Source organism: Montipora capricornis, chromosome 8 (assembly GCF_036669925.1).
Source record: "Montipora capricornis isolate CH-2021 chromosome 8, ASM3666992v2, whole genome shotgun sequence".
NCBI classification, from domain to species: domain Eukaryota; kingdom Metazoa; phylum Cnidaria; class Anthozoa; order Scleractinia; family Acroporidae; genus Montipora; species Montipora capricornis.
Window position 1 is genome coordinate 3,037,514 of NC_090890.1, and position 22,500 is coordinate 3,060,013.

Genomic DNA, 22,500 nt, shown 5'->3' on the forward strand with positions numbered 1-22,500 from the left:
CCTAGGGGCCTTATCCGAGAAAACTTGAACATCTACCATTTGCAGATGAACTTTCTCCTCAGTTATTTTAAGATCCTGATTGTTGATTCGGCCGGAGTCGAACTCACGACCTCCCGCACAGCAGCCCGGTGCTCAACCAACTGAGCCACCGGTGCGCGGTCACACTCCGGTAAGGATACAGCATTCATGAAACATTCGTTCATTAAAATCAGTGGTCTCTGAAGGCACTCTCAAGGTTGAAATAATGCACTAAAATAAATGATGGCTGTAAATTCTATTTGCAATGGCAAAAAATTGCAGTTCTCAGAAATGTCTTGTTGCACTGACTAAGTGCAGTAGCTTTTACCATCTTCGACGTAATGAAATACACTGGTATTTTTATTTATTTTTAGTGTTGGAATTATCAAAACCGTGGAAGGGGTATTCCGGTGCTTAGTCTAACGAGAGAATATGAGAATATACCTCACATTCTCTTGACTCTAGTGAATGAAGATAAACACCACATTAACTTAAGGTTTACGTACCCTTTTAAAATCGGTACATATGCCCAACACTATGAGAAAGATGCTGAAGTGCTTGGAACTGATCAGTTTCATAACCGAGTGAATTAAAAAAAAGTAAAGCCTGGGAACTAAAGTTGTCATTGTCGAAACAACTAGCACTAAAATCCTTTTTCTCTCTAAACCGAATCACCCAAGTTTTCATTAATGAACATGAGCAGAACGCATAAACGTTTTTGTGATGGTCTTTGGCTTGAAGATGCCGCAACATTTTCACAACAAATTTCCAATATTCGAACTTCAGAAAAACACTGGTCCACGCATGTCAACTGGATCCTACGGTCATGCGCGTTTCCCCTGGTCATCCCATAGTAGTTTTTATGGCGAGGTGAAAAGCATCATTTTCAAAGATCTTCCTTACTGTATTTGAATTAATTCCCCTTTTATCTTTTCCATTATTGCGGAATTTTAGCAGTGAGTGACCTAGTAGTTCTTTTAGCTACGAAATTATGCTTCTAAAAAGAGACGCAGCGAGGTAATGGCGGATAAACGAAAGCTTCAAGGTAGGCGAAATGCATTGGCGTTTATATGTGCTATTTTTTGACTAGCGAAGTTTTGGCGAACTTCCTTTTCATTACGTATGTGTATTTTTCCAGGGGAAATTGACCGTTGTCTAAAGAAGGTGACAGAAGGGGTAGAGACGTTCGAAGATATCTGGCAGAAGGTATCTGGCTAGGTTGCATGTCAAATGAGGTTTGATTGGGATGCTGTTCTCAGCACGTTGAACTCACAGTTTGGACGATTCTAAATGTTTTACGCATTCTTCCAGGTTCATAATGCTACAAACGCAAACCAAAAAGAGAAATACGAAGCAGATCTTAAGAAGGAAATCAAGAAACTTCAGGTTTGTATAAACCTTGTCTTATTAAACTTTGTTCTAACTTACGTTATATTATGCATGCATTTGAACCCATATCACGTCTGTAATGCCACTTTCAGTTTGCCGCCAGTTTGTAATTTCAAACTGTTTTTACGTCCCTTGCAGCGGTTACGGGACCAGATTAAAACATGGATGGCCTCGAACGACATCAAGGACAAACGAATTCTACAAGACAACAGAAAACTCATCGAGACGGTATGATTTTGTGATAGGTTTGAATTATTCCAAAATGGCGTTAACGAGGATTCATTGACTCGCTGTGGTTAAAAATAGCGAATGCAAAGACGCTTTTATATCAGTATGAATTAACTTTGTGTAGCATAATTTATGATGGGTGTTAAGGTGAAGCTAATTTAGATTGCTGTCACAAAGTCTCAAATTTGCCTCTTCTAGCAAATGGAGAGATTCAAAGTTGTGGAGAGAGAGACTAAGACAAAGGCCTACTCTAAAGAAGGTGAAGTTTGTTTACATGTAATAATTTATTAAGTTAGAGAATCATTTATGTACATGCTTATTTTTGCCTTTGTCAAAAATTTGAGTTTTGGGAGAACTAGTTTTGACCTAAATTGTTACACAAAAATTGTGAACAGTTTATCACTGTTTGATGTGGTGTAATAATTTTAACTGTTGTTTTCCTCACGTTGCAGCAATTTTATTCACTTATGAACTTGATGGTAACATTTGAATTGCATGTAGCCAGTGGTCAGGATATGGCCGGAGTTTTAACCCATCAACTTTTGAAATGCCCCTCATTGATGATAAAATCATCTGGTGTCAGACAGAGTAAAATCTATTAAGTCTGACTCCTAGGATTCAATGTGTTAACTTGTTACAAAGAATAGATTAGTGTAGCTAAGTAACCGGATGAAACTATAAAGTAGGCAAAGATCATCGCATGTAGCCGGCTACTATGGACAACCCTAAGATACTATCTACAACATCAGTAGTTTCAGTCAGGCAATTTTGCAACAAGCTATGAAAATTTTGTTGCAAAGTTGTTGCGCTGTATTGTGTTGCCAGAGGTTTAACAATTAACAAATTATGAACCCACAATACTTCCATATAAAGAAACTGCTGTAAATGGCGAGTTGAGAGAATGTCATTGTGCACATAGCTAACATCACAACTAAGGGGGTATTAACATGAGTCTGGGACGAACTCAGACCGGAACGAGTTTGTATTGGCCTCCATACATTTCATTTTATTTGTTTATACATGTATGAGACCGGCCTGAGAATGAATGCAGACTGGTCTGACTTCATCTCGGTTTCTAGACCGAGACGATAAATTCTTGTTGCGGTCTGAGTTTGTACCATGCTCATGTAAATGACAACAAATCTCAGACTGGGTCCAGAAATCGCAAGACTGTATGCTTTTGGGTCAGTCATATATTTATTAGACAAAACATGTCATTTTGTCGTGGTTTCATTTAAATGCCTGTGAAAATTTCATACGGAACCGGTACAAGTTCACACCGGTCTGAGTTTGTCCGGGTCTCATGTAAATACCCACTAAATTGCGCTACAATTGTAGGGCGAGAAACCTAACGATTAAATTTCATAACTGCTAACCCTTTCATTTTGAAAGAGCGATGGTGAAAAATTTTCTGAAATTTGTGACTTCTCCAGATATTTTAGTCGCAAAAGGTAAAAATTTAGTCGCAAATGCAACTGTATTGTTCGCAATTTCAAGCCCTGTGTAGTGGTGAATTGCATATCACATGAATTTTTGTCTAGATTTGAGGCATGTCTTCTCTCTGGAAGGCAAATTAAGCTCTCCCTTACATAAACCATTGCTGAAAATAATAGTTTTCTTTTCATGCACTGAAGGTCTTGGACTGGCTGCAAAGATAGACCCTGTCACCAAGGAGAGAGAGGAGGCCAGGATCTGGATAACTGTAAGTCTTATTCATTGTTAATTCCATAGTGTGAGAGTCAACATCAATGGGGAAGGGTGCTATTAACATGGCTATGAAGTAAAAACGTTGATGCTTATTTTAAAGCTCTTTTGAATGAGGTAGAAATGGTGTCGGCACTGTTGAAATATCTTATTTGGTTTCAGAGATTTTAGCATTTTCATGTCATTTTAATTAGTAATTCTATTTGAATTTAAATCACAAAATCAAGAATATCTCTGAAAATAAATGAGAACTGCTCTTTCAAACTTGGATCTAGCAAGAGCAATTTTATTTGTAACCATGGCAACACTGTTCCAGTAACTTTCTGTTCAAGGGTGAATATCCTCATTTGCTTGCATTCAGATAAGATGAGACACCCACTTCTGCTTGAGATTCACATGTGACCCATGTTGACTTTAGTCTTCTCATCATCTCTGTGGGGGATGATTGAGTTTTGGCTAAGATAAGGAAAGAGAAGCAAGATCCAGAAGCCAACATGTTGCCATGGCAACCACACATTGGATATAATTTTGTTTTGCATGATGTACTTTACTGGTACCAAGTCTGAAGAACACCACTTCACTATTTCAAGACAAGCTTTTATGATTTGATTTGATCCTTTGGAACCACTGATGATGATGGTTATGATTATGATGATATCAGTATTGAGACAAAAAGTTGAAATTTCAAGGAGGGAAACATCACATCATTCATCTTTCTTTTGAAGGATCTTTTACATAAACACCAGGCATTTCTTACTTCATACAGTAGGTACTTTACAGTTCAGTATAGAAGTAAATCCAGTTCAGTATAGAATTGTGACAATCCCTCTTGTGCCTACATGTATGTGTCCCAGAAGGCTATTGTTGTTAGAGTCCCTGTATTCCATCTGCAAGTTTCTCCATCCTGTTCCATGTCTTCCTTATTGCCTTCCCGTCATTCCTAAATGTCTGCGCGACTTTTCTTTATTACAGGACGTTCTTGACAGATTGCAAATAGAGGTATGTTTTTTCCTAAATGTTTGTCACATGGACTCAGCTTGAAAAGTATGGTGAGGTTCCAGTAAGGGAAAGACAAAGTGAATAACAATCTATCTTTCTCTGGCATGTTAAGGCATGGTTCACTTGGTTTTATTACAAAGTAAAATTAAAAAAGGAAGCTGTAGTTCAATGTTATTAAAACTTGGTATGTATCCTATCTTAAGCATCCTTAATTGCATAGAATGTTCACAACATTCAAATTCAGGTCATGTGACCTGTAATTGGATGCCAAGGAATAAAATGTTCCCTTGAAAAAGGGGAGTACTAAATGAAATTTCAGCTACTTTGTTTTGGTATCAGTCTCTTACTATTTGGATACTATTTTATGAATTGGCCGACGGTGCAAGCATGTAACTAAGGGAAATAGGTCAGATGACTTCAGAAAAAGCGTATTTCTCCTCATTTAAATTACAAATGTTGCCAGACAAAGCAGAACATGTGCACATTAATTTGTTGCCATAGGTTTTCAAAAATTGAGGCGGAACTGGAACTGGAAGTGATATCACATGGTACTGACAAGCATTATCATTGACAAGCGCAGTCATATGAAAAGAACTTGATCAATCTAATGAACAATAAAATTTGTTTAACTCATTAAGAATAGGTGTTTCTAAATTCTCTTCAGGGGGTCCTTTATGGTGGCTCAGCCATGCCTTAACTAGCCTGAGTTGGATGTGTTTCACTTTCTCTACGTAAGACTTTAAGTAGTTTTAAGTTAACCCATTGAATCCTGAACCGCCGTCCATTAATGAGTAAAATTGTCTGCCATTAGCCAGGGTAAAATTTATGAAGTCTCACTCCCAGGGGTCAATGGGTTAAAGTTTATTGGGAAAGTACATGTGATGTCACTAAAATTTGTTTCTGTATTCTAGGTGGACCAGATTGAGTCCGAGATTGAACAAGTGTATGCTGGTTCCAGGAAGAAGAAACTTGATAGGGATGTAAGTGTAGAGCGATCACAACAACAAAAATTTAATGTTCTTTTACCTTAATGCCTTTAATGTGTTTTGTTAGACTGGCCAATGGTCACTGTATATCCAGTCATGTACACATACATTGTATCCTGCAATCAGGCTCTGTTATATTTTCGCACAGTACGTTCTGTGGAGTTGGCAAAGCAAAAATAGTGCCTGACCAAATTCCTCTTAGAAATTCCTTCCGTCCACTTTTTGTGATTGATTCACATCTCCTTCATTATCCAGTCAGATTACATGTAACTTGCGTTACACAATACTCGCGTGAACTTGTGGTGGAAAGGCAGAGCTACATTGTAGGTGCACGCTGTTTTGTTTTGACCAGAGTTGTGATATTGTAATTTGACCAGGAATTGTAAACGAAAGCTACATATGTTTCAAGCATGGGGAATCTCGTCTCGCGAGATCTAGAGGGGGGTAACTTTTGAGCGGCACTGTTCCTGATCCAATAAGGCGGTCAAGATGTCGAAGCTGTGCTACACTGGTGTGTGACTGACGAAGGCAAAAGTCAATAAAATTGAAGGCTTTGAATACTTTGATAAACTGTTATCATTCAGCTGAAGAAGCTAAGAGCTGGAGTATTCGCTTGACCATTAAAACGCTGCTAATTTACTTGTAAAAGTCTGTTTTTCTCATAGCATCCTCATGTGCCCAAGTGGGTGCATTTGCATGGCTTTTAATGCACCATTTCTATTTTTCTTGTGGGAATCCCACAATGGCATGGCCTGGTGTGAACAGTGTGTAATGATTATATAGACTTGATTATTTGTTAGTCTTGCCTTAATTTTATTGTTGTACTTTTGCACTGTTCATCAGTGCTCAAAAAAACAAAAAAAAAAAAACAATAAACAAGCGTGAAAATTTTACAAATGTATAAAAAATAAAAGTAAAATAAATGATATGTTATCCAACTGTATTAGTTATTGTACAGAAAATGCACAAACAAGTACAAACATTCCACGATATTGTACGGTATAAATTAAAATAAAACTGTTAGTTATTGTACACTTGGTTGTTGTACAGTAGAGAACTGGTTTGACCAATAATTTTTAGTTGCTGACTTTGCACAAATCTTCTTGGTTGTTTACAATTCACTTGCTAAAATTTGGTGCAAAGAAAGTTGGATAATAAATAGCTTATTAGATGTTTTGGTGTGTAGTATTGCTGAGTATTAATTTTGTAGTTCACTGTTTGTAGTTTGACTCGCCTTAGCGAGCTCATCAAAATACAGTACTACTTGTAAAAATACTCAGTGATACTACATACCAATTTAACATCTAATAAGATATGTGTATTCATTCAAAAGCAATAATATATTAATGTGATGCAAAGAATAAGCAATGATTAACAAAAAAATTCTTGTTTGTTGTGCTTTGTATTGACTCTTGGTAGGAAATAGTTGTGTTCTCTTTCATGAGGCAGGCATGTCCTTTTGGGTGGTAGAATGCCATCTACACAATTTTTTTCAAACAGCAATTTGTCTCTCTTTCTGATGACGTCTCTTATCAATATTAATTGAGATGTGTTTCCAAACTTAAGTGATCTCTTTAAAAGTTGTCAATTCTGTCCAAGTGCTTGCGTTGATATGCCACTCCCCAGATTTCAATTGCATAAAGAAATACACATGTACATACATACATGATAAGGGATCCAAACAGCTTGTCATTTTGTGCTTTAGAGTATCCATATGCTTTGCACACCCTTATAATATTAAGGCAGCAACTTGCCCAGTCACAGGGATTTTCCTGGACTTCAGGTAATCTGTAAGAGTTTGAGCCAATCTCTCCTCTTGATTTCTGGTAAAACTGCCTTCTTGGTCTTACCATGGATGGTCATCTCCCATGTTTTAGTCTCCTTCAGTACGTGCTGTGATAATTTATTGTCTCTTTCATTTTCCTAACTGAAAATGTTTTGTATTCAAAACACGGGAAAATGCTTAGCTGTGACAAGTTAATAACTTAACACTACTATTGGACACTGACAATAGGAAACCGACAAGTAAGGCGGATGCTGCATATGATTAATTCATCTTCTATTTTTGGCTGGGTTGTCTGTTTTGTTTTCGGGCAACCAGGCTCTTTATTTGATGAAAAACTGATTGTCTGGTAAACATTCTGGTCATCTTGGACAACCAGGCAACCACTAGTTTCAAGCAGTGGTTCATGATCCTGTTCCTGTTGACATGGCATTAATCATTCAACAAAGCTACGGCCTGTCGAAGGAATTAATCAATCAGAGCAAACTTCATCTTTTTGTTAGTTACAGTACTTCCTCTTTGTAAATATATTGCCTCCTAGCTTGATTTGGTTGTTTGAAGTATAAACCATGAGTACAGTAAAATTTGCTCTTTAAAACAAGCTGAAGGCTATCAACCTTTTTTTAAAATTTTTCTCTCAAGACATTCATTAAAAACAATACTATTGAATTCTCTCTAATGTTAAGCAATGGCAGTTTACTGCTATTGCTAAGAAACTTTAGACATTTCAAGTGGCTGAAAGTTAGTGGATGCTGGCCTGTTCATTCCGATGAACAGAGCTCAGTTTTTGTTTGCATTAGGTGGCTGCGATTTTGGACCTTGTTGCTGACCATATCATTACAAGCAAATAATATTTATTCTGTTTGAGCCATTTTTCCTTGGGCAATTCAAGACCTTATTGTTGCAATTAATTTAGAGTGAAAGGTTTAGTTGTCTTAAAAGCAAACCTGTTTTTTGGTTTGGTTGTCTTGAAATCTAGAAACAAGATAAAGTGGAGGAGTTGCAAGACTGGGCTGGCAAACATCGGCATCATAACCAGCAATGGGAGGTGAGTGCCATTTGTAAATTGCCCTTTTGCCGACCTTTTAACCCAGTTGTGAAATGAGAGAGGCATGAAGAAGTACTGAAGTATACGTCCAGAGTCAAGCATTTTTTTTTTGTTTCCTTAGAGAGGCAATAAGTTAGGGGAATTCCTGTCCAGTAGAGGTCTGTAACCTCTTGTGCTAAAATTTACAGCAGGGATGAGTAGCACAATCATGATGTATACTGGGAAAACCAGTATCTTGAACGAACACTTCAGGTCATATCAGCATGTAAAATGCACTAGCCACTCACATTTTGCAGATAACCCTCTTACATATTAGGTAATGTTTACTGTGTAGATTAGTGAAATTGGTAGCTTAACTGTAGAATAAACGGATTCCGTCCTTCACTTTGGGGACAAAAAATGTTGTGTCACGTGTAACACGCAAACTACCATGACAAGCACAACAATGTTCCTCAGACGGCTTGTACTAAATATTAATCACAACGTAATCAGCAACATATTTCACATACACAATGTTGCAACCAGTAAATAAAAAGGTGGTTTATTTCTCACCTATGAGAGAAAAGAGGGCAAAAGGAGGAGCGTCATGCTTCTAAAATCCAAAACGTAATAACTACATGTACATCATAATAGACCCTATCGAAAAAATCATGAGCACAATTAAATTGAATGGCATGTGATGAACATGCTGAAAAAGCTGCAAAGTTGCACTAAAAAGACTCGTGAGGGGTGGGTGGGAGGGGTACATGTACTGTAGGTTAGGCAATGGCTGATGGCAAAAAACAAACTGAGCCGCCAACAAACCAAGTGGCCTGAACACCCCCCACACTGGACCCCATTCTCCCAGGTGTGTGTGAGAAAAACATTTTCCACTTTATTCATTCCTCGGCCAGCAGGGAAACTCACTTCCTACTGATACGCTATTCTGTAAAGGAATGCAGCTGCAATGATAATATTATGCGTTGTTTGATTCTGTGTTTTTGTTGTGATGCAGATGATCCTTAGGATGTTGGATAATTGTACAATACAACCTGATGAGGTAAACCTTGCTATGAAAGTACCATAAACACTGGCATATACATGTAGCCCACACTTTGTTTTTAAAAATAGCTTGACCTCTTTAAGACAATTAAAATTGGATGGTGGTCAAACAGTCAGCTAGTAGTATTTCTGTAAGCTACTGAAGAATTTGTAGTAGTCACTGCTCTCACAAACAATGATTGGGTTGTTTGTGGGCAAAATTTTAAAAAGGTGAAGTAAGAATAAATTATATTTGAGTCTTATTTACAGATTTACAGTATTTACAGATGTTTTCAATTATTATTGTTATTATTGTGAAGAGTTGGTTGGTTTGTCATGATTTGCTCACTTGTTTATGGTAATGAGGAAATCCAAAGTAGACTTGATTTGTAACACAGAATTCCTTGGTTTTACATGAATGTTTTGCAATGCCATATTCCAATTCAATTGCTTGTACACAATGGTGAACATGTATTTATAGCTGACAGACACAACTTAAGTTGTAACCTGCAAAGAATTTTCCTTTTTTTGTAGATTAAGAAGTTGCAGGAGGATATGGATTATTACATAGAGTGCTACAAGGTAATGAATTTAACCTGACAAAGGCAAGTCCCTGTAAGAGAAGCTATTTCTTCTTGAGTAAAAATTTATGGTTGAGCTAGAAAAGTGCGAAAGCTTTTTCTCTCAATGATGTAAGTAATCACATGATTTCTTGTGCAATTTAGGATAAATCAGCACAAATACATTTTTCAAAGGCTCACCAAATTGGCAAATGCAGTTCGTAGTCTTTGAAAAATTTACGAGAGCTCATTTATGCCAAATTGCACGCTGCCAATAGATCATGTGATTACTTGTTAATAATGCACATGCAATGGAAATTTGACTCTGTTTCCCTCTTACCATGTTTGTTTATTTCATGTGATGGCTCACTAGTCTTGATAACATTAGTGTTATTGGTTGAAATGTGACAACCTTGATTGACATGCTACAACAAGTTGCAAAAATAGTGGAGACACTTCACCTTCTTGGGGCGTTATTAATTTCCCTATTATCTTTCACCCTGCAGGCCCTCCCCCTTATCAGTGTTGCTAGCAAGACAAAAAAATGTTGGAAACTTAAGCAGTCAACATTGAAAGGGGGAAAGGGGAGAGGAACTGGGAAAGTTTAAAATTTTAGATACGGCGGACATTGGAAGCTAGAAAAGGTGTTTTTTAATGAAAGTGTCTCAGCAATTTTGCAACTTGTTGTAGCACTTGTGGGAAAGTCTGAATTAAAATGTTGTTACTGTTTCCTAACCTGTCTTAGTACCCCTAGCATTTTTGTTTTGTTGTGCTGTTGTGACTGTCCTGTCACTCAATTTACACGGAATTTCAACTTTCTGCACTGTGTTCTCATCCAGTGATCATGCTGCATGCATACTATTATACATGAAATATCTTCAAGAGCTAGAAAGGTATTAGAATTTCATTTTTCAATTAACCTTTTTTGTCAGGAACCTGACTTTCAAGAGAATGAGTATATGTATGATGACTTTGACCTTGAGGCAGACATTGCATCTTGTAAGTTATTTTTGAAAATCACCCACAATTGAAGTAGTGTTCTAATGGGATTAACTATTTTACCGGTAACTGTGAACATTTTAGGCTGAATGAAGGGGTCAAGGTATGAAAAGCAAATCGAAATGTTGATCAGCTCCTTGTGAAGTTGAGTCCATGAGGATGCACCCCTGGATATACATGCATCATTTGAATAGATCTGGGCCAAGTTTGCACTATTCCAAGGTTTCTTTGGTAAAATCTGTAAGTTTCCATGGTAGTAATCTAGTAGAATGCAACCAGGCTTGAAAAGGCTTTTTTTATTGGGCCTACAGCCATAGACAAATTAATGCTCCTGAAGGCAGGCAGTTTTTTGCAACTTTGTGACACAAACTATGTTGCAAAAATGCTTTATTTACCTCATTTAGTGTTGAATGTCCCATTTCCAGCAATCCCAGCCATGAGCCGCTAGGCCAGGAATCCAGACTCCCGTCACACTGATAAACAGTGGAAGTAGGGAGGGGATGGGGTGGGGAAACAAAAGCCCTACTGGACAAGCACAGCACAAAGTGGCTGGTAAAATGTCCATGAAATTGCCATGTGGTTAAGAGACTTAATGAGCATGGGTCTGTGCCAAATACTGTGCCTGCCTGCCCATTAAGTAGTAATAAGTTGCAACAAGAATTATCACAAGTATTCCAAGGTATTTCGAAGAATTGTTTTCTAACTTTTGAAGAGGCAATGCGGCCCAGTGGTTTGGACGCTTGCCTTGAGATCCGGGTTTCCCGGGTTCAAGACACTTTCTGACCATTGGTTGAATTAATATTTTGAACTTTAAAATACAACTAGGAATGGAGAAAAGGATTGATTGAATCAATCAATGTCAAAGTAGCCCTTCTTTTGCGATTATATTTAGTGCATCATGTAATTTTTTGTGATTTTTTTTTTTTTAGTAAACAACTTGGCAACATCACCTACAGATGAAGATGGAGATGTTATTCTTAATCATGTTCCCCTGTCACCAAGTGCAACAATACCTCCCAACTCCCCTGGAACACCTGGAACCCCAACTACACCTGGAACTCCTGGTGGAATTGGAACCAAAATTATGCTGGTAATAGTTATTGATTCTAATTCATGTGCATCTGTGTATTTGATTTTTTTGTGAATGGTGGTAATCAGACAGTCTTTGACAGTATGTTGAATGCTGAAGCAGTACATGTACTTTGACTTTAAGTACAGTCAAGTGAGAAATTAAATAAACAGCATAAAATAGAACACCATAAATGTAAGCACTGACCATAAGAACTTGGGCAAGTCGTATGTTATTGTTTTTGTATCCTCAAAAAAGATTAACTGCAGTTCGCGAACATGGTTGTTTGGTTGGATGGGAAGTGGCAAGCTGCTGAAGTCTAACTAATACAGTAACAAGTTGTGAACAAATTTCTTTGCGAATTGGTTGAGAAATTTGAAGTTGAGTCATACTAGTGATTAACTTTAAGCAATATTATTGAGTAGATTTGGCAGGAAGTGAGTATGAGTTTAAAGTGTAAACAACACTGATACTTACATGTATGTCGAACCAGTCATGTTTATACATGTAAGGACAAATTTTGTTGATCTCTCACAATGCTACAAGTAGGCTATGAAATGATTAATTTTCCAAAAATTCAAAATACCTTATTGTAGGAAATTAACAATGCACTCTATTAACATGATTTTACAAAATTGGCATTAATTTAATGTATCTTAATAAATGTCAACGTAAATTTAATGTACACTATTTTACAATATTGTAATTATTTTTAAACACCTTTATTTCATTACAGATTCTTATTAGTTCATGACTCCTCTTTTGGCTCTTCAGAGTCACTATCTGACAGGACGTCTTTGTTTAAAATAGAGTTCAAAATGTCTTTTGATTGATCTTGATACTCCTCTGTCTCTATTATACAGGTTAGGAAGGCATGAGAACAAAATTAATCAACTGTTGCTTCTCTAGGTTTTGAATTTGAGAACTGTTTGTTACTGTAGGCATATCTTACCTACTGAGTATTTGTGTTTACAGTAGAATTCACCAAACAAAAGAGAGAAATGATCCTTGCATTTACAGTACAGTATCTGGACAATTTAAGCAATTATCTCCAATAGACCCCTGGAAAATTCAGGTGGCTCCATTGAGACTTGAACCCATGAGCTCTGGTGCAATACTCCAACTGCACCAATTGCACCACATCGCAGAGGTCATGGTTTCGAACCCTGTTGGAGCCACCTGGAAAATCCAGGTGGCTATCAGAGACAATTGCTTAACCCATTGATACCTTAAACGCCCTAGGATGCCCCCAGTTGGCGAGTAAAGTTGTCTGGCATTACACAGAATAAAATCTGTTAAAGGCCCACCTTCAACCGACAGGCATTGCGTGCCGCAGAACAATTTTCACATACGAACACCCCGCCAAAGCTGAAATTCATACAATTAGAGCGCAACGATAAGCAATGCGAATTTCCATAACGAAAATGAACGATCGGAAAGCCTGTCGGTTGAAGGGGGGCTTTTTAAGTCTCACTCCCAGGTGTCAATGGGTACTTAAATCAATTGTCTAGATAAGTTTAGGGTTAGGGTTAGGATCATTAATATTTTCTCTCTTTCATCTATAGCTTGCACTTCAAAAATACATGTATATACATTTCTTTCAGAATTCACCAAGGAAAAACTCGAACTCAAAGAATGGACCAACACAAGGAAATAGTCTCCAAAGCTCATCACCCCCACGGACATCATCATTTAAAACCAGCAATGGGCAACCCTCGTTCACTCAAACGACATCAGCAACTGTATTGAGTCCATTTAGTCCACCAATTGTCATCAAAGCCAGTGAGTAGAATTGACGAGCAGAGTGCATTTATTTCATTTAGTACATGTAGGTTATTTTAAGGTTGGTGTTGTGAACTTTGTTTGATCATTTGTTACTGCTGTCTTTTAGGTAATACACCATCAAAGGTCATGAAGTGAGTATCACTTATCATAAGTTTGAGTTTGAGTTGAGGGGTAATACTTGGTTGGTTGGGTCTCAGTTCTGCCTATTTTGGTGAAAGAATATGTATACTAACCAATCCTTTGCAGATGATATTATTTTGAAAATTAAGGGGGGTGGGGGATATTGTTGGCCTTTTGATTGCTTTCCCCTGGGGTGAGAGCCATAATCCGGGAAACAGGTTTAGTCTCCAACTTTGCAAATTTACTTGCAACAATATTGCTGTGAATCAAGCACTTTTGTATTTTGTCATGTTGGCACCGCGGAAATACACATGCTGCAGAATTTTTCTGGTCAGCGGCATACCTTAATGAAAACACAAAATGCCAGCAACTTTTAAATGGTTTTCACCATGAGTCTTGTCGACAGCGAAAAAAGTTAAAACTTAGAGCGATTGCTGTAAACTTAGCTTTCAAACTTGGCTCGCCTTTTGGAGAGTTCTCATTTCATAATACATATTTTGTCTGAACCAAACTGAAGTTGCACTTGATGTGAAATTGTCCGAGGCAAGTAAATTTTGTTTACAAAAGATGTTGTGCACCAAGTCAAAGACCAGGCAGCATTTCTGTGGCTGTAGTGATTAATTAATCAATTAAGTAATTACCTGATTGTAATTTAGTGGAGTGAGTCTGTAATAAAAAAATAAATAAATTAGTGAACAATGCGAGCCGAACAAGCGACATGTCAACACGAAGTTGGTGTAAAAATTATATGACTTACCTCTGTCGCTTCATGCAAGTTACACTTTGAATCCAACCAGTCTCAAAACTCCTTGTGAAAAGCTTCATGTATAACCAGTTCTCTGCTTTGCCTGGATACCCATCGTTGAGTTTTACTATGAGGGACAGGACGGTTGAAGCTTTGTCAGCTGGAGTCAGCAAACTGCACTCTACTCCATTCAAAATGACTCTTTTGTACCTCTATTCGTTACGGACGTGGTTTGAGTATTCAATCCTGTTTCAGGGAATCAAACTCACAAAAAGCAAGCAGTATCAATAATATTTCTCACCTTACTATCATGCAAAATACTAATCTTTTATGGAACTCATTTCAAAACTCGACAGCCAGAAGGTGATGATCAATCACCAGTTACTCTGACATCACAAAAACGTGGTGCCGTCATGCAGTAGTGTACTTTGTCAGCTAGTGAGTTGTTTCTTTAGGGGATTACATTGGATGTTGCTTCAAGGTTTCAACAACAACTCGTGGTTCCAATAAAAACCGAGATATCCCATTTCCATTAACTCAAGCTTAAACATGCTTAATATGGTTAAAACTATTTTCCCTCATTTGTTTGACCAGAAGTCTGAATTGCACCAAAATAACATGAACTTTCCCTGCTAATTATTTTTGTTGTCTTTTGGGTTATTTGTTTTGAGGCTCTTTTCTCTTTCCTTGGGCCATAAGCAGCAATTTTGATTGATTTTTTTTTTTTTTCAGCTCAATGCTCCATGCAAATGCTTTTGAGAATCACGAATCTAGCAATGGAGAGGAGTCAACGCAGAAGACCCTGCCATCAAGTGCACCCCCTCCTCCTGTATCTGGGTATGCTGTGGCTGCTGGTGCACAGCAAAACCATGTTGATAGTGAGCCAGTGTTACCCCCAGTTTCAAGTGTACCATCCAGAATGGTTAACCATGTCTCATCAGTGGTTCCGTCTGTGCCCAATAGTTTGTCACAGCCTGGCTTGATAGGTGGAGGTGGCATGGATCAATCTGTAGAGAGCAACCACATTCCAGGTGAGTGCCTCCATTGAAATTTACCTATAAGCAAAGTGAGCTACGTAGTATATCAGGTGTGACTAGACTGGTCACTGCCCTTATCTTGAAAACTTGCGACCGAAACCCTGAACTGATATGATTTGTTTAATTGGATTGAATAGATTAAATGGAAACCTTAACTAATAGTTAAGGTCATTTTTTTCCTTCTCTTCAGACCCTTTTTAAATGAAAGGTACTTTTTGTCGTACTCCTCTCTAACCAGACTCTTATTATTATTATTATTATTATTATTATTATTATTATTATTATTATTATTATTATTATTATTATTATTATTAAAGCAATACTGAATCTTTCTCTTTTCTAATGAATATCTATGTCTCTCAGCTATAAAATTTCCTTTGAGAGTAATTGTCTTATTTCTGTATGTCATACATGTGCTACTGACACACTGTATGCTAGGAGTTGTAATAATTATTAGTATATACTCACTCAGTGATCTTGGTGTTTCAAGCAATCTGATTGGTTCGCTATCTCGGAGTAATTAAGCATTCACTCCCTACGGAGTGAATAATGCTTGATCCAAATAAAACAAAATGGCCGGCGTAAACTCGCCAGCATTTATGAATCGGAAATATTGAGAATACAAGATGATGCTGTGCTACAGAAGACAAAGAAGGCCACAAAATTTGTCCTGAAAGTTTTCAAAGGTAAGAGAAGAGTTCATACTTTTGCCAGCCTGTGCTTGACTTCGTTTTTCCAGATAATTATTGCTGAAAATTAAACACTCTTCGCGCCAACAATTTGTTTCACTCGGAGGAATTCTCTCTTGTAGGGCTGAACGCCCACCAAAACGAATTTCTTAGTGAAATCGAGGAATTAAAAAAATGTTTAAGAAAGTTCCACATAGTTGCACGGAAACAAGACTGGTCATTTTACAACAAAATAACGCTCACCTCAATTAGAGCCACCTTTTCATGTGGATCCTTTACCAACTGCACTTTCAATTTCCATTTCAAATGAACCTCAAAAACTTTGATCGAACGGTGAAAATGTTTTAACAAGAAGTCTTTCGATTGCTGATTTAAACGGTGCTAAATGACTATTTTGCTGTTTTTGACGAGGATTTTAACGAAGGTTATTTAGATTTGCCATGTTTGAAGCCTCTGTAAACACTTTCGCGCATGCTTTGTGCCGCTTGCACGTTTTCTACGCATGAATTGAGATGCCAATTAAATCGACTTTGGATGGTTTTTTCTGCAATTGTTGTTGAGATCACTTCGTGAGTATATACTAAAACAATTATTTTTTTCAATCTCGGTGAAAAGTGGCAGAATATTTACCTCGCCGCTTAGCGGCTCGGTAAATATTCTTCCACTATTCACCTCGATTTCAAAGAATAATTGTTAACTATTGAACGAGATGATGTATGAAATGAATCATATATTGAACTGCGGATGTGAAATCAAGTGAAGCTACGATCCTCGCAGTTATGAACACAATTTTAGCAAAATGACGAGCTCCCAACGTCAATAGCTTTATAGACCACTTTCATAAATGGCGACCACTTTTTCATTCTTTTGTATTTATGTTAATTAGACCTACTGCCCTCATTTTAAAAGAAATATTCTTTTTGAAATTTGCTCGTCGTAGCGAGGCTAGAAGGGCTCATTAGCATTAAAACAAAAAAATATTTTATTTGGCCGCCATTATGAAAGAGGTCTATAGCTCAGTTGGTTATGGCGTCGCACCGGTATCGCGAGGTCACGGGTTCAAATCCCGTTGACGTCATGAATTTTTCAGGCGTCTCTAGCCTTCGTAATTGCGAGGGTCATAGCTTCACTTGATTTCACATCTGCAGTTAAATATATGATTCATTTCATATATTATTTCGTTCATTGATTCATTCATCACGGAAACACTTGAATCCACAAATGACCAGCTCCCAACATCAGCGTCTCATCGGTATCGCGAGGTCACAGGTTCAAGCCCCGTTGAAGTCCTGAAATTTTCAGGCGTCTCTACGCAATTGCTAAAATTGCGCTAATAACTGCGAGTATCATAGCTTCACTTAATAACATTATTGTAATGATAATATTACTGCAATAATAATTATTATTGATGTCCATAATATTCGCTAGAGTTAAAAATGGCTAATATTTATATAAGATTTTAAAAAGTATATACTAACAGTATATACTAAAACGGTGGATAGCGTTGAACGCGCGCGCTCATTGGCTACTCAAACTTTGGATCTCCTTTGCTATTCACCTCCGAGCAATTCGCGCGGAATTTGCGCCCGAAAATGGTGTAATCTTTGCAGGAATAAATGAGTAAAATCATATTTTTGTGCTATATTAACTCACTGTTTTAGTATATACTTAAACAACTATTCACCTCAGTGTTGGTGGATAGTGGCGGATAAATATCCACCACTAGCCACCTCCACTTCGGTGAATGGTTGCTAACCATCGCGTAATTCACAATGGGGACAGTTTCGCCATGTAGCAATGAATTTGTCTGTTTAAAGCAGGTTTCCATTGTTGGATCGTTAGGCCTTAAGAGATTCTTCGCTTGTGAAAAGATTGCGTCGTGCGTAGTATACGCCAGGTAAAGGAATGCGAAGGATTTTCATGTCAGACCATGAGAAATGTACAGGTGCGAATTGAAGAACATTGCAACGTTTGTAATGACTCTGAACCTTTCCATCACCTGCGTGAAAATCCTTTGCATTCCTTTGCCTGGTGTAAACTCTGCACGGTGTAGTCTTTTCACAATGTAGTACCACCCATAGGAAAGCAGAGTATCTCGAGATGCGCAGAACGTCTGCGCAATAACAATAGTAGGCACCGTCCTTAACCCATTGACCGGTGAGAGTAAGACTTGACAGATTTTACTCTGTCTAACGCCAGACAATTTACTCATCAATGGGAGTCGTCCTAGGGCGTTCGAGGTATGGGTGGGTTAAACTTAGTCAAAAACTATGTCCCCTTTAAGAAAGGACAAGTGGCTCACTAATTTTTTATTAAATCATCAGTTTCCTCAAGAAAGTGTTTTGTTTGTCTTCTTTTGCAGAAACAGAAAACATAAAGACATGTATATCAGACTTTGTGTCATCCATTGCATCTATGTCCATTACAACACCTCCAGCAATATTAACAGCACCAACGCCATCACAGCCAACTCCTGTGCCGCAACCATCACCTGTTCTTAGCTCGGTATTAGGTATCAAGTCCTTGACGTCTTCAGTTGTATCGACACCTACACAGTCTGTGTCAACAAGCATGACCTCTTCCCTTCCACCCAGCTCTGTACCTTCTTCTACGCAAGCTTCAGATATCAGTGGGGTTAAATTATCGATGTATACACCACTGGTCTCAAATTCAAGTTCAGTACTCTCCAACTCTGCTATTTCAATAGGAGATTCTTTGGTTTCGTCATCCAACCAGACTACGTCAATTCTGAGTGGTCCTCATCTCATGACCAATCCTGTACCAACTCAGGTACATAGCTATTTTTTTAGTTAACTTCGAGGCAACTTCTCCTGTCAGCCTTAATCGTGAAGGTGCCCTGTGAAAAACATACTTCTGCACATTATTATTTTAGCAACTAGTCTACCTAAATGGTGGAAATGCTGCCGAGGGGAAGGAAGATGTTCAATTGTGCTTGCGGTAATTTAACGACGGTTTGTGCATGGAATTGAAGGGAGATTTTCATAGGTCTTCCTTAAGCAGGGACGGTACAAAACGTGGGCCCCTAACAGAACCTCCTTCTGGACCTCACTCGAGAGAAGAAAGAAAGCAATAGATGGTTTTCACAGTGACGTCTTCAAATTCTAAAATCAAAATCGCAAGACCTTCTGAATGTTTAGCTGAAGGAGATTGAAGATGCATGACCTACATAGAAATAAATCTTTTTTGAAGGTCCCAGTTCCATAACGTCTTTCGTTTCGAAAATACAGTATTTTGAATTTCTAAGTTGTCACCTTGTGTGAAACCACGATATAAAGCTATTTGGTTGAAAAAATGTCTGTCCCTATGAATCTCATATGTTTGAGACTTTCAAGTACATTAGGAGATGCGTTCATACACATGTATTTTATCTCAGTAGCGAAAAGTAAGCGACTTCATCGCAACGTGAACTCCAGATGTTTTCGTTGAATACCGGCCACCATATTGGTGTACCACATGTACAAAATTGCGTGAAACGCTTCGACAAATAACTCGGAAACGATGTATTGCACAGACCTGCGAATTGGAGAGGTGATTAAAAGATTTGTTTCCACCAACATTCCGAGTTCTTGGCCTTTTTCATTGAACGACTTTGAATTTCAGTTATTTTTTGTTGTGTGACTTGAAACTATCTGCGGTTTGAAATGAAAAACAGAGCAGGCTCTAATGATCTGCGCGTAACCACAATCCTTGCGCATTTGACCACAATCCCTTGCATTTCAAAGAAAAATGTGTTCTCCTCCCGATTAGAGAGCTTCCTCGTTGGTTCGCTTCAGGGTCACTCACTGCGGCAGCAATAAGCAGTAGACAAGATAGTACAATTAAGCTTATCATAAATGCAAAACACTTTTAAAATGTTTAAAGCATGTAACCCATTGAAAGACAAGATATGCATGTATACCACCGCCTTGGTATTGCCATCAATCTGTCAATTCCAAGGTCAGTTCTTTTTAGGCCAGCACTTCTGTAACTGAACATTATTTCTTGGAATCCCCTCAGTCATGAAGTGCAAGCTGTTGTAGAACATTGTAGACCAAACTTATATTTTGAAAGGGAAAGAGGCTTAACCCCTTTTGTATTTACAGTTTTTGATTCATCTCTAGGAATATACCCTTGATATCTTCTTAATTTTCATGTCATTTGTAGCAGCCTTCGACGTCCAACTCCTTTTCATCTCTAAAGTCTATAGCAGCGCAAGCAGTGGCCACGGCTGGGTTAAGTAATCCAGTCCCAGCTCCAACAGACTACAGTTCAGGAAGTAGCGGTATGTAAATTCTTCCACCTCTGTTATAGTGCAATGCGCCTTACCGTGGCCACCCAACAAACTTTCACATTTGACAATTACATGTAAATAAGTCAACTCAACAACCCATGCAACGGTGTCCAATTTACAACCTTGCAAACTTTGCAAGGAGGGGTGACTGTCAATCAAATTCACATATCCTGATTGGCGGACAAATTGTAAAAGACTTTGTTAGGTGGCCACGGTGAGGAGCGTCGCACTGTTAATTCATTCCTAGCAGGTCATGAATTTCCCAAAGAAAGTTTTTCTTCACCATGTTATTGCTTTTGGGCACAGAGGTTCAATCTCGTCCCCAGAGTCTGTTTTTCTTTTGGTCAGTAACAAGAACACGGACTCTGGCCGCAGGCACAGTCGCCACAGTCTCGGTAATGTAATCGTTTTATGTTGTAACTGTTGAGGACCGCTATTGTTTCAAATTTCTGAGAATGCGCAGAAGAGCCGGAAGTCCGTGATTCGCGCATTTCCTGCTTTGACACGTTCTTTGCGTTTACCAAAAGAAAAGCGGACTCTGGGGACAGACGTCATAAAATGGAAAGTGCGTGGAGAACTCTGATTTCTTAATCTGAATTTTTTTTAAACTTGCTGTTGATATGCTGTTGGGATTATCCCATGAAGGAGAAAGTGGCCCAAACAATCGTCCTTCCTTGCGGGGTTTACTACAACCGAAGCCTGTATGGCCAAGGTAAACACGCTACGAAACCAAAGATTACAGGACATTGCAACACTCACGTTCAGAGTAAAGCATGGTCTCTGTCCAGAGTACATCCAAGTGTTATTCCAGAAAAGTAGTAGCTCGTACAATCTATAGAGCTCTGACTTTATAGTGACTAGATACAACACCGTGAAATAATTAAGAAATGGAGGACGTTTTCCGTCTTTCCGTAGCCTCATCTAAACACGAGGAGGAACTGGGAGAATTCGAGACAGTTGTGCAAACCCGAGACGCAGTTGAGGGTTTGCATAACTGTCTAGAATTCACCCAACTCCCCCGAGTGTTTAGATGAGGCTACATGGAAAGACGGAAAAAAGTCCTCTATTGCTTTTATAAAATATTTCTCAAAGATAATTCGACAAATGAAGGAAATTCTGGTTTTTTTACTTCTAGATTGATATAGATTTTCTTGATACACGCTCATATTTCCTACCAGCCAATCAAAGCACGCGTCTGAAAACACAACTAATCAAAGTTCGTGTGATGTCACAGCCGTGTTTCCATACTGTCATCTAAACACAGCTATTGACCAATGAGATTGTGCGTACTATCCTAATTATTTTATAATTATTTATGATAAACATCGTCCAAACTGGTCAAAACTGACGTTAAGAACGGTAATTCAGTAAGTCCGTTCAAAAATAAGATTAGGAAAACTAATTTAGAAACTCTTGTGGGAGATGATCATTGTAAGGATTGCCCTCGGTGTATGGGTTGATCAGAACAATTCATCATCATTTTTGTTCTTATTGTATGTATCGACTTTAGGGTTAGAGTAAGGATAGTGTCGTTATGATTTTAGGTGTTTTAAGCGTAGGGCAGTGGTTTTATCATTTTTAGTAATCTATGTAGCCAGTTATAAGAAATTTGTATAGCATTTGAAGTAATTGTATAGAACTTTTAATTTTGTATTGTATCTTAACAATTTATAATGTAGATGGGTGTCCCCAATTAGTTTACAAGTTTATGTAAAGTAGATACACATGACGCGTTAATAAAGGTTATTATTATGATCATTATCTTTACGTGAGTGAGTCTTCACCTCTTCAGTTTTTCTCATTGATCCATCTCTCAAAGGCCGATTGCCCTCTGTTTGATTTTTGGTAAACTGTTATATCAAAGCTTGCATAGCTTGCATTACAAATTAGCAATCTTACACTTTAAGGAACATGCTTTCTTTCCGTTTTTTTAGTCGTCGCACTTAAAAACAAAGATGAATATTTTGCAGAAAGTGAGTAAGAATTGCCCTCTTACGGTTTAAATTTTATATTTGTGTATGTATTTTTGC

General features: G+C 38.0%; 1 protein-coding gene across 3 annotated transcripts in view; it reads left to right on the forward strand.

Annotated features, from left to right (window-relative positions):
- Nucleotides 1–862: 862 nt before the first annotated feature.
- LOC138058980 (CCR4-NOT transcription complex subunit 3-like) overlaps nt 863–22,500 on the forward strand; it is a 141,364-nt gene continuing 119,726 nt past the window's right edge. For 2 of the 3 annotated variants that reach the window (XM_068904466.1, XM_068904465.1), the window contains exons 1-17: nt 863–1,063; nt 1,157–1,224; nt 1,330–1,404; nt 1,546–1,635; nt 1,834–1,894; nt 3,270–3,337; nt 4,312–4,338; nt 5,250–5,318; nt 8,087–8,155; nt 9,150–9,194; nt 9,710–9,757; nt 10,668–10,734; nt 11,664–11,824; nt 13,408–13,585; nt 13,695–13,719; nt 15,186–15,484; nt 18,542–18,969. In XM_068904466.1, the coding sequence (XP_068760567.1) occupies nt 1,039–1,063; nt 1,157–1,224; nt 1,330–1,404; nt 1,546–1,635; nt 1,834–1,894; nt 3,270–3,337; nt 4,312–4,338; nt 5,250–5,318; nt 8,087–8,155; nt 9,150–9,194; nt 9,710–9,757; nt 10,668–10,734; nt 11,664–11,824; nt 13,408–13,585; nt 13,695–13,719; nt 15,186–15,484; nt 18,542–18,969 (1,803 nt within the window). In that variant the 5' untranslated portion in view covers nt 863–1,038. Of the gene's footprint in view, nt 1,064–1,156; nt 1,225–1,329; nt 1,405–1,545; nt 1,636–1,833; nt 1,895–3,269; nt 3,338–4,311; nt 4,339–5,249; nt 5,319–8,086; nt 8,156–9,149; nt 9,195–9,709; nt 9,758–10,667; nt 10,735–11,663; nt 11,825–13,407; nt 13,586–13,694; nt 13,720–15,185; nt 15,485–18,541; nt 18,970–20,343; nt 20,462–22,500 lie in introns of all 3 variants that reach the window. The other variant, XM_068904464.1, reaches the window with a different exon arrangement.